At 37.9% G+C, this 15486-nt stretch overlaps 1 protein-coding gene across 1 annotated transcript in view; it reads right to left on the minus strand.

Annotated features, from left to right (window-relative positions):
- The window catches only part of LOC122080034, a 52511-nt gene that overhangs the window by 19001 nt on the left and 18024 nt on the right, over positions 1-15486 (minus strand). The window contains exons 4-6 of the mRNA XM_042646890.1: positions 4609-7665; positions 317-418; positions 11-185 (exon numbers count right to left, since the gene is read on the minus strand). Of these exons, the coding sequence (XP_042502824.1) occupies positions 11-185; positions 317-418; positions 4609-7665 (3334 nt within the window). The remainder of the gene's footprint in view (positions 1-10; positions 186-316; positions 419-4608; positions 7666-15486) is intronic.

The following is a 15486-nucleotide window of genomic DNA, read 5'->3' on the forward strand; positions in this document are numbered from 1 at the left end:
TCACAAGTACCTGGGCATTGTAACTTTGAAGACCCACAACCGGAGAAACTATACAATTATCCCCACCAAAAGAATCAGATGAGTCACTTCTGTGAACCAAATGGCCAAGTGAATGGTATGTCAAGAATGCAGCACGAAAATTACCGTCCGGTATCCTATAAATAGGATACCAAGCAACAGAATACCTGAAATAATGATGTCAAAAGGTTTGCGTCAAATCTCATGATACCATACTCCATGGTAATGTTAGTATATAACTTCAAGCATCAAATTTCAGAATATTGACAGCTGGCAAGGTTGTAGTTCTATTACTAACCAAGAAGAGCGGTGGAGATCATGCAAACCCAAGGAGTTTAGCACCGTTGGATCTCCATAAGCTCGGCAATTTGAAGTTCCACCTCTGACCAACTCTTTTACCCTAGGTAGATAAGAAAAGGATCAAGAGTTAGTTCAAAATCAAAAGGTGAAAGAAGCTTGAAACAACAGGTAATGTTCAAATTGCATCTCCAGCTAATGCGGATCACTAGAGACCAAAAAAAGATGCAAAATGATAATAATTAGACCCAATGTAATTAATCTACAGCCATAAGTCTCCAAGTGGGGTTGTGTAAAAAATGTAGGGAAAAAATGTTTAGTTTATTCTTTCATTAGCTAATACACATTATTTTGGACTGATTCCATAACACCCGATCATCCCTGGTTTACACCCCCAATAAAAAAGAATCTGTGTATCAACTAGGCCATTTCTTCTTTATCTTCCGCTCTTCTTTTTTTTTCTTCTCTTAATACATGAATAATGATTTTTAGACATTAAAACAAAACCAATCTAAAATGCCAACAATACAATAGTACAATACACAAACATGCCACCCTTCAATTGAATAGCATAATAGACTCACCCCAAAGCTAAGTATCAAGTATCAGTATTGGACAGCGTATCAGAAAACTGATTTTAAGAAATGTGTCGGAGAGACACTAGATACGCTTAAGAATTAAGATATGCATGGATATGCTTATGATACACACAAAAAAGATTTAACCATTGTGCATCATAAATAAGCAATAAATAATGATAACCATCCAATGTCAAGTATTTTGTCTTCAGAGCATTTATGTGATTCAAATCTTCATGAAGATTGGCAAGTGCAATATCAAATCTACTAATAAGTAAAAGAAGCAATTAAGCAAGGAGATTTGAAAAAGAAAATTTGTGTAATTAGATACTGCGTAAAAGTAACCCCTATGGATCCAAACCAAACAAGCAATATGCAAGTATAAACATGTTACTAAGTATTAAGTAACATACATTAAGTATATACATATTAATCACACCACTACTCTATTAATAACATATTAAACAAAACCTAAAATAGCATGCCATTATAAATAATGACTTAGGAACAATAATTATACCTTATAGATCAAATCATTCAAGATGATCAAAATCTAGGTCAGTTTCCAGTTTAGATATGATATTTGGCAAAAACAAGTAAGAAAAACCAAGATACAAGTCGGGAAAAAAAATTTAACATACTTCAACCCACAGCTTTGATGTTTGATCTCCACTTTTTTTCTTCTTTTTTTTGTGAATAAAAATCCATTTCCAAGAGAGCAGAAAACAGTGGGGCCCAAAGGGAAAGAATATACAATGTTTTACAAACCAAAAAGAACAAATACGATGTCACACCCACATTAGAAAGAGTGGGGGAGTTTCCAAGAGGCAACAATTAGCCATGATTCAAGATCTCGGCTACTATCTCGTTTTTTTTCCAAAAAGGCAAGACGAGATGAATGGCGAGATCTCGCCAGATCTCACCAAATCTTGCCTCTCTCTACTTTTTTGAAAGAAAAACACCAAGGAGCAAGGATTTTGGTGTTTTTGCTTAACGATCTCCAGTCCTACACCCATTGAAACTTAAAGAGTAGAGAATATTACCTCTTCATCCACATTTGGAGTTACTTTTATATATATATATGATGTCTTTTAAATTCTTATGATTATGTTGTATCATGTGTTGATTGTGGAATAGAGCATGCTAGCCTAAGGTCCAAAGAATCGAAGACTACTAATATAGGGTACGAAGTCAAAGTACAATTTTAGGTTTGATTTTAAAAAACAGATGTTTCCATTATGTTTAGAAGGCCTAAAATAGGATAATACCAACTTTTAGGGGGCTACAATGACCATATAGCCACCGAGACCAACCACCGAGTCAACCAGAAAAAAATACATGATCTCGGCGAGATCAGGCGAGATCGCTCTTTTTTGGATTAGCTAGATGGGGGGCAAGAGCGAGATATTAAACCTTGCAATTAGCTTATTTATGGGAGGATCAACACATCTAAAAGGGACCATAGACAATTTACTTCTAATGCCAAAGGAAACGGAGTCCCAAATCTGTTGGAAAGATCTGGAGATGGGAATCCATCTTCTGAGGTTACACTCCAACCAAATATCAGGTGAATAGCAGCACCAAAAGCAAGTTTACCCACATGGTCACAAACATAGGAGCCTCCAAAAGCAAGTTTACCTTTTTTATGTCGGAGACTGAAAAGAATAAGACACTAGGAGAGTTGAAGTCAATGGGGGACCTAAACAAGGGAACTTGAGAAAGCTAGAGAAGGTGAAAAGAAAAAGAAGCCGATTGTGTACAAATGAAGGGAGAAGATGACCCTGGAACCTACGAACAACCTCCTCTAATCCTCATCCTAGCTCAAGAGTAAGATTTTATCTTTGTTAGAAAGGGAAAAAGAACATAGACTAATACTATAGCCAAGTTTGTCTATGATTCTCTCTCTCTTGTAGGCATTACTTATTGAATTGCCCTATCTTCTACCTCGAATCCCAAGAACGTAGTTGAGGCCATGACTGATCCAAAATGGAAGTTTGTGAGGAGATGAGGGCACTCAAGAAGAATTGTACTTTGGAGATAGTTGATTTTCCAAAAGAACGTAATCCTGTTAGATGCACAGTCAAATACCATTTTGATGGCAATATTGAAAAATACAAGGCTAGATTGGTGGCTAAAGAATACAGTTAGGTGTATGTAGCCGTCTATCAAGAAGCATTTGCTCCAATTGCCAAACTAAACTCAACCAGAGTTCTCTTATCCCAGGTAGTGAATCAACACTAGCCCTTGTATAAGTTTAAAGTGAACAATGTATTCCTTCATAGTGAATTATAAGAAGAACTGAAGAAGTGTATACGCAAGTTCTGCCTGGGTTCAAATTTAACACAGGCATGGGAAGCTGTGCAAACTAAAAAAATAATCTTTATGGCCTTAAACAGTCTCTAAAGTCTAGGTTTAAGAGATTTAAACATGTCACATTAAGAAATGGGTACACTCAAAGCCAATCCAAACATACTTTGGTTGTTAAACAAGGCAATGGTAAAATTGTCTTGATTGTTTAAGTAGAAGAAATTGTAGTAACAAGAAATGATCAACAACTACAAACTCAGCCTCATCCCAACTTAATGGGGTCGGCAACATAGAACCGTGCAAAAACAAAAAGGAAAAATGAAAATAGGAAAGAAGAAAGTAAAAAGAAAGTGAAAAGATAGTAAAAAGGAAAGAAACCCAACTCCAGCAAGACAGGAAAATCTCAGTTAGATGGGGTCGGCTACATGGATCCTTGCCCTCTAATTGGCTCTATCAGAGGTCATACTCGGGACAAGAACTAGGCCCTGCATGTCATACCTCACAACTTCTCCTATGGTCATTTTAGGTCTGCCCCTAGCTCTTTTAGCTACTTCAATTGGAATTAGATCACTTCTCCTTACTGGGGAATCCTCAGGCCTCCATTGAACATGGTCATGCCACCTCAAACGACTTTTTCAGAGCTTGCCATTGATCAAGGAAACTCCTAAATCAGCTCTAATATGTTCATTCCTTACTTTATCCTTGTTCGTTTTGCTGTACATCCATCTTAACATCCTTATCTCAGCTACACATAACTTCTGTATATGACACTTCTTAACTACTGACCCAACATTCCACCCCTTACATCATAGTCGGTCAGATAAAAATCCTATATAATTTTCTGTATTGTGGAAATAGTTGCTTAGATCAAGTAATCATAGACCAGTATACTTTTACTTTTTTAAATGATTACTTTATATAGTAGACTTCTAATTATTGTCCTAGTGATATTTCTATTGGGTCCTTCTCTATTATGCTAGAATGTTGATCATGATTCATGACACAAAGAATAAGTGTGTAACAAATTTTTTTTTGTTTATCGACTGATTTTTCCTCCTTGCCTCCGTACTCAAAACCTATTTTGAGGATAGCGCAGATCTTTAGGTTCAAAGATAATTGATGTGGGTGACCGATATCATTAATAATTTATACGCGAGGCCAATTATATGTTTACCACTCAAAAAGTAGTGAACCTGAAATTTCCTTCTCATCCTTGCTACAGATATGAAAAGTTCTACCATAACAATTCATAGGTGAACTGCTTGTAAGGGGAACCACAATTTTCTTCTATGAATAATAAAATCAAGGTACTAGGATTTTCAGTGTATTTCATCAATTGCTATTGACCTTAAAAGCAGGTGCTGGCAGGTTAGCATTAAAGAAAAGATTGAGGCAAAAGGGGGCTTACCTTTCAAACAATGGCCGTCTTTGTTGAGGTTGCTCAGATTCAAAATATTCAAAAAGGAGCTCAGGATCATCACAGCATGCAGGACGAAATGAATGATCATTAAACAAATCTCCGACATGTGTTGATGAAGACTCTGAAAGACATGATAGACTCACAGGTTGTGATGAGAATTTGCCGCCCTGTCTGAAAGGTTTAGGTATAAGTACTGAAAATTTTGGATCTTGGCCTATCTGAGAGGAACTTTCTGATGCTTCATCCATCTCACAAGCTTCAAAAACCTCAGGACAGGAAATCCCAGTGCTATTATTCATAGGATGATTCCTACATTTACTAAACAACTGAACTGCTGACAAAAATGGAACAAAATAAGCACGGAACTCAAAACGGTCAATACCCAATCTCTTTGAGTTCAGATAGTCCTCTCCCTTAACTTCCAATCCATAGTTTCCATGCTTCTCATACCATTGCCAAAGGCCTCCCAAAGAAACATTAGGCATTTCATGCCTGCAAAGGGATGCACCAACATTCTCCAGCAAGCAAGTCTGACAATGTTGAATGCTGTATCTCTGGGCAATGACTGGGGAAGCAGAATGAAGAAGTTTCTCAAAATCTGCAAGAGGACTACCAGTAGCAAATTGAACAGCTTCAGAAGCTAATTGTAACCTGTAGGCATCGTTTACAGCTTGCATTATCTTAAGTGAGTCAGTCTCAAATACAGAACTCCTACAGTCTTTGTATAGTTCAACTGAAACACACTTAGCTTCATAATGTGTTCTACTCTGCTCACTGGACATGCAAGTATTATGGCCTATGGTCTTCAGAATCCGGCCTTCGTCATCAGAAAGTGAACCACTGATATTCCCAGACTCCCTTGTAAGAGATGCAATACCAATATCCATTAAAGGAAGAGGAGTTTCACAACTGGAACTTAATTCCCCTCCTACACTGCTTTGCAAAGGCCATTTATCTGTGATGGATTCCTCAAGAGGTGACACTGATGCCTTGGCAGGTATCCGCATGCTTGTTAAATCGGCATCTTTCCTCCCAACAGGTACCCACTTCTGCAAGATAGACCCCAAACTATGTTCTGGCATGCTGTATTCCTCAGGAGGATTATCTGCTTCCGGTTTGGCATGTCCACTAATTACTGGGAGCTGATGGTCAACTGGAGACCCTGCCTCTAGCGGATTTGGCTTGTCCAGAGAATCACTACTTCTAGATGATGTACTATTTTGGTTTTTTTCAGCTCGATCATTGATAGTACAGGCACTTCCACATCGGTTCATTTCTCCAGGAAAACCTTGAGAAGTTTGAATTCTTTCTGAAGGAATGCAGTTAACTCCATCAGCTTGAAGGTTGGTGTTAACACATTCAATGTGACAATGAGAGTTTAACTGCACCTGAGATGGGATATCTGATGCATCCTTCTGCTGCAAATTAACATGTGTGGACCTATTTGAGGTCGTTTTACAAGCATTGAATCCATTCCTAGGATGGTATTTGAACTCTGGCTTCAAGCATGCACTGGGTTTTTTTTTCAACTTTTCAGAAACCTTGACCTTTAAGTTCTCGTTGTCTTCTGATTTTAATATATCTGAATCAGAAGCATTTGAACCCCTTTTAAGCAAGGAAGCCTCTTTACAAGCAGTATCAGACTGCAAATCAACAAAATCCACATTCTTCGCTTCACAGAGGTGTCCATCTGCATCATTCCTCTGGACCTTCCGCCAAACAGAATGATTATTTTCTTTTCCTGTACGACCTTGTAAACATCCGCTGCTGAATCTTTGCCCAGATAGTTTTCTTTCTTGTCTGCCCCTCTTGCCTGGAATAAATGAATTCCCATCACTGCTGCTACAGCCATGAGTCCCACTTTTCATTCTTTCAGCAAGATTATAGGCATCAACTGCCCCCTTTGAACAGTTTCCACGAGAAAGACATCCCTTTCTGGCATTATGCAACAAACTGCCATTGTTACTGTACCCAAGTGATTCTGATGGACTACTTCCACTACCTTCTCTGACAGAGGACTTTTCTTCCACATCACCCCCATTGATACTATAATCACTGTTCCAGCCATCAGAAAATGAATCCAACACAGGTGTGCTGTTTATATCAGAGAAGATTTCCAAAGATGCATCCTCACAACAGCTGGTCCCCTTCAGACAGCTATCCACTGTTTCCCCATTATAGGTAGAAAATAGTGTTTCTGTGGCTTTCAACTGACACTCGCGATTAACTAGAAAATGTTCACCAGTAGACTCCTGGGGTAGTAAAGGCACGACAGCTTCAGACTCATTCACGTCACTGCTGTAAGATGAGCACACTCTAGTTGTTGCAGAATGGTTACTTAGACCACTGTTGTTTATATTCACAGTAATCTTCTGCAATGACACTACAGGAGTAATTGCATTCTCAGTTAACCTATTCTCTGAAATCATTCCAACCCCACTAACCCGGTCATTGTTAGCACAAGATTCAGAAGTAGAACTGCTAGAGACACCTTCTTCACATAAAACTTCAGGTTCAGTAGAGTCAGTGCTGCATGAGGGCTTCTTGAATTGTTTTCTCTTCTTTTTTGCCTTCTTCCTGGAGTTTTTCTTGGCAGGCTTATTGATTTTGGAAGTACTTATAACTTGTTGAGCTGAAACATTCGCATTAGAATGATCCTGGATCAAAGCAGGGGAATCACTGGTCACAAAAGAATTCTGCTGAGTGGAACTGCCAGATACCTTAGCAGCTTTGGTCCTCTTATTCATTGAGGTCCTCGTTTGAGAATGTTGCAGAAAATTTGACCCAGAACTACTGCTAGCAGTTAATGAATTTGTAGAATATGCATGTTCAGGAGGATGAATCCTCTGCGTCCCTTGTGGATCAACATGCAATGTAATAGCAGATGGTGGAGGAACCAAATCGAGACCATCCATTTTCACATGAGGTCCAGAACCCAACTGGTTTCTCTGGTCAGGACCTTGTAGAGGGAGCAACAAGGGTGCAAGTGCAACAAATTTACAGTGCACATCAGGATCAAGGGTAACAAATGTGACAATAATGTACCTGACAATGAATGAGAAAAGAGACACATTACAGTATACAATAGAATAAATGATAGAATAAGCCAAGTAGAAATACCAAATGGCCACAAACGTTTTGGGCAAGTAAAAAGCACCATAGATTTGTAGGAAGCTAACTCAAAGGTGTCCCAGCTCAAAAAGTCAATAACAACTATTTCAGCAAGATTTGAAACCAGGACACAGGCTCAAAGGATGCAACTAAAATATCTGGACACTCGCCACGAGCCATAAGCCATTTCAGCAGCATTATAAAACACAACTATTTTACACTCTTTTTATTTAGTATAAATGCATTTTGGGGAGTGTCAGAGATTCAGAGGTTCACTGAAAATGGTGAATGATGTTAAATAACCAGAACTCTCAAAAGGTATGATCTGTTTTTTCTCCAGAGTATACGAGGGCCAACGACAGGAGCTGTGTCTTTGCTGATTTTGTTGAACTCTAGTCCAAAAGCCTACTTACTACATATCCTGAACAATTGGTGGTTGGAACCTTTTGGGGCATTAACTTTTGAGTTTTGACCAGCCAGGATATAATGTTTACCAGATGGTTATATACCTATGTTCACATAGCTACTGTGGACCAAAAGATTGCCTTTATGGGGACACCATTGCTTTGAGCACCCACATTGATGATTTACCGCCAGCTGACATTATACTTGCAGAAAATAAAAAAGGCATCCCAGTATCTTTATTCACTATATATGGTTACAATGCATATAGAAACTTTGAACATAAAAATACGAAGTGTGTGAACCACATATTTCAAGAACGCGTATCCTGCAAAGGAATATGTATACGGGACCCCAAGATCCCCAAGGCAACCGACCACACAATCCAAAGTGGGTTAACCACACATTTCAAAAACACGTATTTTGCTATGGCTATGTTTGGTTGTAAGGGGAAGTGAAGGGAAGGGAAGTGAAATTTTTATACTTAACAAAGAAATATATGTAATCATTACCCATGTGACTTTAACATTAACTTCAAATCATTTCATATTTGGTTATAAAATTTCACTTTACTTTGCATCCAAAACCCTTTGCTATAATTTGTAAAATAAAAATTACCTGTAAAAATATAGCATTACTAAATATGGTTAAAAAAATTAAGTAGTTTATACAATCATGTAGGGTAATGATTATAAACATTTCTTTTTAAAGTATGAAAATTTCACTTCCCTTCCCTTTAAATTCCCATTGCAACCAAACGTTGCCTAAGGAAAATGTTTATAGGACCCCAAGGCCCAAGCTAGGTAACTGACCACTCGATCAGACTCTGACATGTGGATTCATAGTAACCTGTTACCGGAAGGTATAAGTTTCACACACAATGGTTTGAAGAAAAAAAGAACAAAAAGAAAAACTAGAGGGCGGAGGAGGCAGGAGAAGAAGATTCGAAGTAGAAAATCACAATGATGAAGGGAGTGACTGTGACGCTATAGTGGGGAACACATATTTTCATAACCAACAAAGGGAGAAAACAAGGAATGTGAAGATGTGATGCTGCTGTGTTTTCCTTACCCAATTGCAGAACTCTTACTGAAACCTCTCTGAGGTTTTGCCACACAATCTATTAGAATTAGTGTTTGCATTTATTTCACGAAAAAGAAACAGTTATAGTGTCGCTTATATCGCCGTTGTGTGCTGCTTCACATCAGAGAGTTCTAAGAAAATGGAAAACTGGGAACAAGCTAGGACATGAAGTGTGAAGTAGCATACAGTAGTGATTCTAAGCAATTAATTACTAATGGTCACTGGTCAATAAGTAATTGATCTTTGATGTCACAACTCTCAATGGCGAACATGGAGATTCAGTTATTTATGTTTTGGCTTTCGCAATAGAATTTATTTGACATAGGCAGTGGCCAGAAGATCTCTAATATGACTTTCACAAGTTCCCAACCAGACAATCTCAGTAACTTTTGGTCATCACTGGCCACCATTATAGAAACCTACAAGGCTCGTTCATTATTAGGGCCTCAATGTCCTGAGTTCCAAGTTATGGGCCATGATCAGTTCTTCTCTTTTGTTTTTTCCATCTATAAGTATCAGACAAGACAGGTTAGAAGTATCCTATTAATTAGGTGGTCCAATCCAAAACTAGGTGAGTGACATGGCGGTCCTGCAAGGCTTTCTCCTTCGCAAAACAGTGGAGCAATATCAACAAAGTTTCTAAATCTTAATTCATTATAATATCAACTTTAGTCAGCCAAATAGAAAGAAAGTTCCCATATTTAAACTATTTTGAACATTTGGCCTAAATGATGTAAATTCATCCTTGCACTTGGCCCATTATCATCATATCCACACTAAGTATGGTGAATAGTTGGGGATTTGGACACCCCGGCTCCCAATCCCTAGGATATCCATCACGCATTCACGCTAATATTAAAAGTTGCTCCTTGAGAAAAGTTACGCTTCCAAAGATGGCATAGGAATTAGGATCTATTATTAAGGTCCATTCACAACCCCTGGGCTTTAAGGAATCCATCATTGCAACAAGACAATCTCTCATATTCCGAATCGAGCCAGATAGGTTGCTTGCGATTTCCAGCCCCAGGTTAAGGGAGATTCAGTATGTACAATCAAGGTTCTTATTCACAGTTTCGACCAGAATATCCCCACCCGAGACCAAACCTTGGGTCGAAACAGGGTCGGTTCAGGTTTCAACGGGTTTCTATAGGTTTCAACCACGTTCCAGTGGTAACCTTGGGTTCGACCACAACATAGTCAAACCATTGTTATATTTTTCCCTTAAGTCAATCAAACCCTGTCTATTCAACAGGTTTTGACCAAGAGCTCAAGGTGCCACAAGTTTTGACATAACACATAAGGAAGGAGGATTTTGCCAAAACATTTGATTTTTTGCCCAAATCACTTCATTGATCACCACTCTTTTGCATTCTCATATGCATTCAACCCTTCTACAGCTTGGATTTGTATGATTGGAGACTGAAGATAATAGTTTTTTCCCCAAATCTATTTTTGGATAAAATAGTATATAGGCATAGTAGTTTTATTTCAAAATTTTATATGTTAGATAGAATGGCCTGATCTACGACTTCACGAAGTCAGATTATTTTTTTAGGTTGTTAAATTATCTATTGAATTTTTGAAAAAAAAAAAGGCACAATGTGTGATGGATGGACTTCAAATAAATATATGTTAGATGTTGTTGGCCGATCTATGGCTTGACGAAGTCAGAATTTTTTTTCATTTTTTTATTTTTTTCATTTTCATATTTTCCAAAAATAATTGATGAATTTCAAAAATAAAAATTGAAAATAAACAAGAAAAATATTCTAATTTGATTTGAAAAAAATAATAATAATGAAAGTATTGAAAATATGTTTTCAGCCAAAACTGATTAATAATGTGATGTTCCATAAATTTCTTTTTTGAGTAAGAAATTATTAATTACTAAAAATAGTTTTAACGCAAAGTTAGAGCTATAGAGATCAACCTTAGAAACAAGAGGCTTTATAGTAGAACGAAGACAGAGTATAATATGTGTAACTTTAGTCATACTATGATGGATAATGACATGGTGAAAATTGATGAGAGAAAGATACCGCAAAGTGAATATTTTATATACCTGGGTCAACCATAAAAAAATAAGGTGACATATATGATGATGTTCACAGAGAATTAAAGTGGGATTGATGATGTGGAGAGATGCTACCAGAGTAATTTGTGACCAACATATTCCTTTAAAGCTTAAATGAAAGTTTTATAGGAGTGTTGTACGGTCGGCTATGCTGTATCAATCAAAATGTTAGGCAGTTAAGAAGTGTCATATAGTGAAACTATGCATAATAGAGATGAGGAAGTTAAGATGGATGTGTGGCAAAACTAAGAAGGATAAAGTAAAGAATGAACGTATTAGAGCTGATTTAGGGGTTACCCTGATCAATCACAAGCTCTGAGAAAGTCGTTTGAGGTGGTATGACCATGTTCAACGGAGGCCTGAGGACGCCCCAGTAAGGAGGGTAGGGGCAAGCCTAAAATAACCACAGGAGAAGTTGTGAGGAATGACATGCATAGTCTATGTCTTGTCCCAAGTATTACCTTGGATAGAGCCCATTAGATGGCAAGGATCCATGTAACCGACCCCATTAGTTGAGATTCTACTGACTTGCTAGGTTGTGCCTCTTTCCTTTTACTTTCATTTTTCATTTTTCATTTCTCATTTCTCATCTCATTTCTAATCCTTCATTTCTTCATCTATTTTATTCCCCCTTTTTTGTTTGCACCTCATTTTTCTCTACTTAGGTCCATATTTGCTTCAATGGATCAGTTTGAGTGGCCAGAATTTGCTTCTTATGGCGGTCAGGCAGCCCAAGCAACCATTTCTAGTGACAAGCTCTAGGATAACCTGAATAAGGTTGTCATGATTTTATAGCCAGTCGTCAGAATATTGAGAATGGTGGACTCGCAGAAGAAGCCCACCTTACCACACTTGTGGGCAGCTATTGATTTAATGAAGATGCAAGTTGTAGAAGTGCACAAATCTGGTACCACAAAGTTCCTTGCCATAATCAAAGATCGATCGGAGAGGCAGCTCATGCATCCACTACATAAGGCTGGTGAGCTTTCACTTTATTCAACTTAATTCAACTTGTCATTTGACCAGTTTGCATTGTTTTCAGCGGACTTTCTCAATACCAAGTACCAATACAAGCACAAACTTAGAATGAGTCAAAACTGATAAATGGAACTCAAAAATTGGTAGAGAAGCTTGAGCCAAGTTCAAGTACTTAGTTCATTGCCAATCAAGAGGTGAGGGACTAGAAGTTTTTTTGGAACTTAAGAAATTATGCAATTATAAATTTTATACTGATGCAAATACTAGTACCAAAAATTGAAATGGATACAAATACAAGCCTTTAAAATAAGGATGCCATTGGGAATTTCAATTTTTTACTAGGCAACGGAAATTTCTGGTCGGGATACCACTGTTGTCTGTAGGTCCAATCACCTTAGTTTTTTCATTTGCATTTAAGCATGTATTGTCTACCATCACCTAACAATACTCTTCAATGCTCTTATGCAGCTATATGGTGGGTGTTATATGGAAGAGACTCACATAACCTAAGTAGGATAGCAATTATAAAGTGCTCTCCCAGACATATTCTACTTCAGGATGCAAGCGCAACTGGAGTACATTCTTCCTCATACACTTCTCCCTCATACACTCTAAGAGGCAAAACCGATTGGGTGCCAAGCGGCTTGATGACTTGGTCTATATGCATCACAATATGAGACTGAGAGAGGAGCACATATGCCTGGGCAGGAACTACAATACAACTCCAATCAAGTTGAGCGAAATTAGATGAGGAGGATCCTCTTTATAAGTGGGTGAGGACTGAGGTGAGAGTTAGAATGTAAGGTTTGTGATTAACCAAGGGAGAGAGAGAGAGAGAGAAGATGAAGAAGGAAGATAGTAGAATGTGTGTTGCGAGTAAAGTCTCACTAACACCAATATATTACTTCACTAAAATATTTACAAGACATTACACATACCTCCCTAAGGAGAGAATTACACATACCTCCCTAAGGAGGAAGAGGAAAAATAAATCATAACGTGTCAAATTACTAAACTACCCTTAGTAACATAACTAATATCTCTAAAAGTGAGCTTGCATTAGATGAGGTCGAGGGTCGGCCCAACACCTAGATTGCTTCGCAGATGGATGTTGATGTTGAGGAGTATATAGCTTCAGAGGGCAAAGTTCTCTAACATACCGAGCATCTATTTGAGTCCTAAACTAGTGAAGAGTATGACAAAGAAGAGTGGTCGCATTCCTCAGATGGCACTCACACACCTCCAACTCAAGGCCATGATGATGATGGTGGTGGTGGTGGTGGTGGTGGTGGTGGTGGTGGCGGTGGTTATGATGATGGTGATAGATTTGCAGCTTTACGTGGACCCAAAGCCTATCAAATTCACAGGGGACACTAAGTTCGATCAGTGGTCTTCCATGAACGAATTAAGTACAATGTAGTTGATTGTCATTTTATGAGAGATTTTGTGATGCAGAAGTTGATTTCCACTTGGTTCATCAGCTCTCCAAATCAACTTGGTGACTTATTTACCAAAGCACTGTTTTGAAATGTGTTTCTTCAAAGTTGATTCCAATCTGGACATGGCAGAAATTTATGCTAAAGCTTGAGGGGGAGTGTTAAAATTATACATAGGGGTGTTTTGTAATGGTTCTTATGCTTCAAGGGCAAGAGTAATTACTCATACGTAAAGGGGGCTTATTGTTTAGTTGATGCAGATTAATAACCAAAATAGGCTTGTTATATTAGGGATCATCCTAGGATTGGGTTGTATATGTGTTGGACCTTCAGTCCATGTGGTTTGGAGTGTATTGGGCCACTTTTATGGGTCTAAAAGAGGGGCTCTAAGATTGAGTACGGGATTACTAGTTAGTTTCCTTTTTTCATTAGTATCCTTTTTAGTTGGGTTTGATTTGAGTTATATTTGTTTCCTTAGGAGTTAAGTTATTAATTGAGTCAAGTCATTAGTAGTTAGTTTCCTTTTTCAACTAGTTTATAATTTCAGTTTTTAGTAACTATTGTATTAGGAGAATATTTGGTTTTTTTTTTTGAGGAACCTTCTATTTTGTAATTCCCTCCCTCATCAACATTATAAATAAAGAAAATGAGGCTCCTAAAGCTTAGATGATTTTGATAAACAAATTAATGGATATTGCTATTGTCTTCTCTATGAAGAGTTGTCTTGTGTTTGATCAAGGCTGATGGAATGTTTGATCCAATTGACTCTCTGTGGTGAGAAGCCCGAGAGGTCATCTTCTACTTTATTATCTTTTCTTTTACTATTTTCCAGCACTCCAAGGTATTAACTCCATCTCAGTTCATCCCAGATCTGATTTTCCCTTTAGTCTGATCTCTTGTGTTGTTGTCCTACTTTGTTGAGGTTGTTCTTTGTTTAAAAGTTTCTGCAATTGAGACTTGGTTAGACTCCCTATCCTAGTCTACATTTATAGTATTAGCTATATTATTATGACTAAAAATATATTTAAGTTGTCGATTAGGGTAACACAGCTCCCTAATCAACCAGCTTTTTCTCCCTATTACCATAAGGGTGTTCGATAATGGTTCTTGTGCTTCAGCCTTCAGGGGCATTAGTAATTACTCATATGTTAAGGTGTTTATTGTTTACTGTATTCGCTACAGTATTATGATTATAAAAATATATTTAAGTTGTCGATTAGGGTACACAACTCCCTAATCAACCAGCTTCTATTTTCTCCCTATTCTCTTCTCCTCATCTTCTTTCTTCCGCTTCGTCTCTTGATCTGCATACATAACTGTTGTAATAATGGGTTTTAGGGGAAGTGTCAGATTCTAAATAAGTCCTTAGGAGTTAGGTCCTTAAGGGGTTTGATGGTCCTTGAAATATTCTAGAACTTTCTCTCCATTATTATAAATAAAGAGGGATGGTGCCATATTTGACACGTCATTACCCCATCTAACATGGTATCAGAGCCTTTGGATCCAAAACCTTAAGGGTTCCCCTTTCTCCATCTATTTTTTCCCTCCCAACGCCTCCCTCCATCTCTCTTCTTTTGCTTCTCTCTCTTGGTGGGAGTTCCTTAAACCACCAAGAGAGTCACTAGCCTCCATCCTTCTTCTCCCCTGGGCTCTCAAGCTCTCTTCTACAATGATCTGAGAGACCCAGCTTCTTCTCCATCAATTTTTTTCAGGATTTTTCCCCCTAAATTCGATTTTTCCTTGTCAGGGTGCTTTTTCCCTGCTCAATGCTGCAATCGTCTT

Source organism: Macadamia integrifolia, chromosome 5 (assembly GCF_013358625.1).
Source record: "Macadamia integrifolia cultivar HAES 741 chromosome 5, SCU_Mint_v3, whole genome shotgun sequence".
Classification (NCBI taxonomy): domain Eukaryota; kingdom Viridiplantae; phylum Streptophyta; class Magnoliopsida; order Proteales; family Proteaceae; genus Macadamia; species Macadamia integrifolia.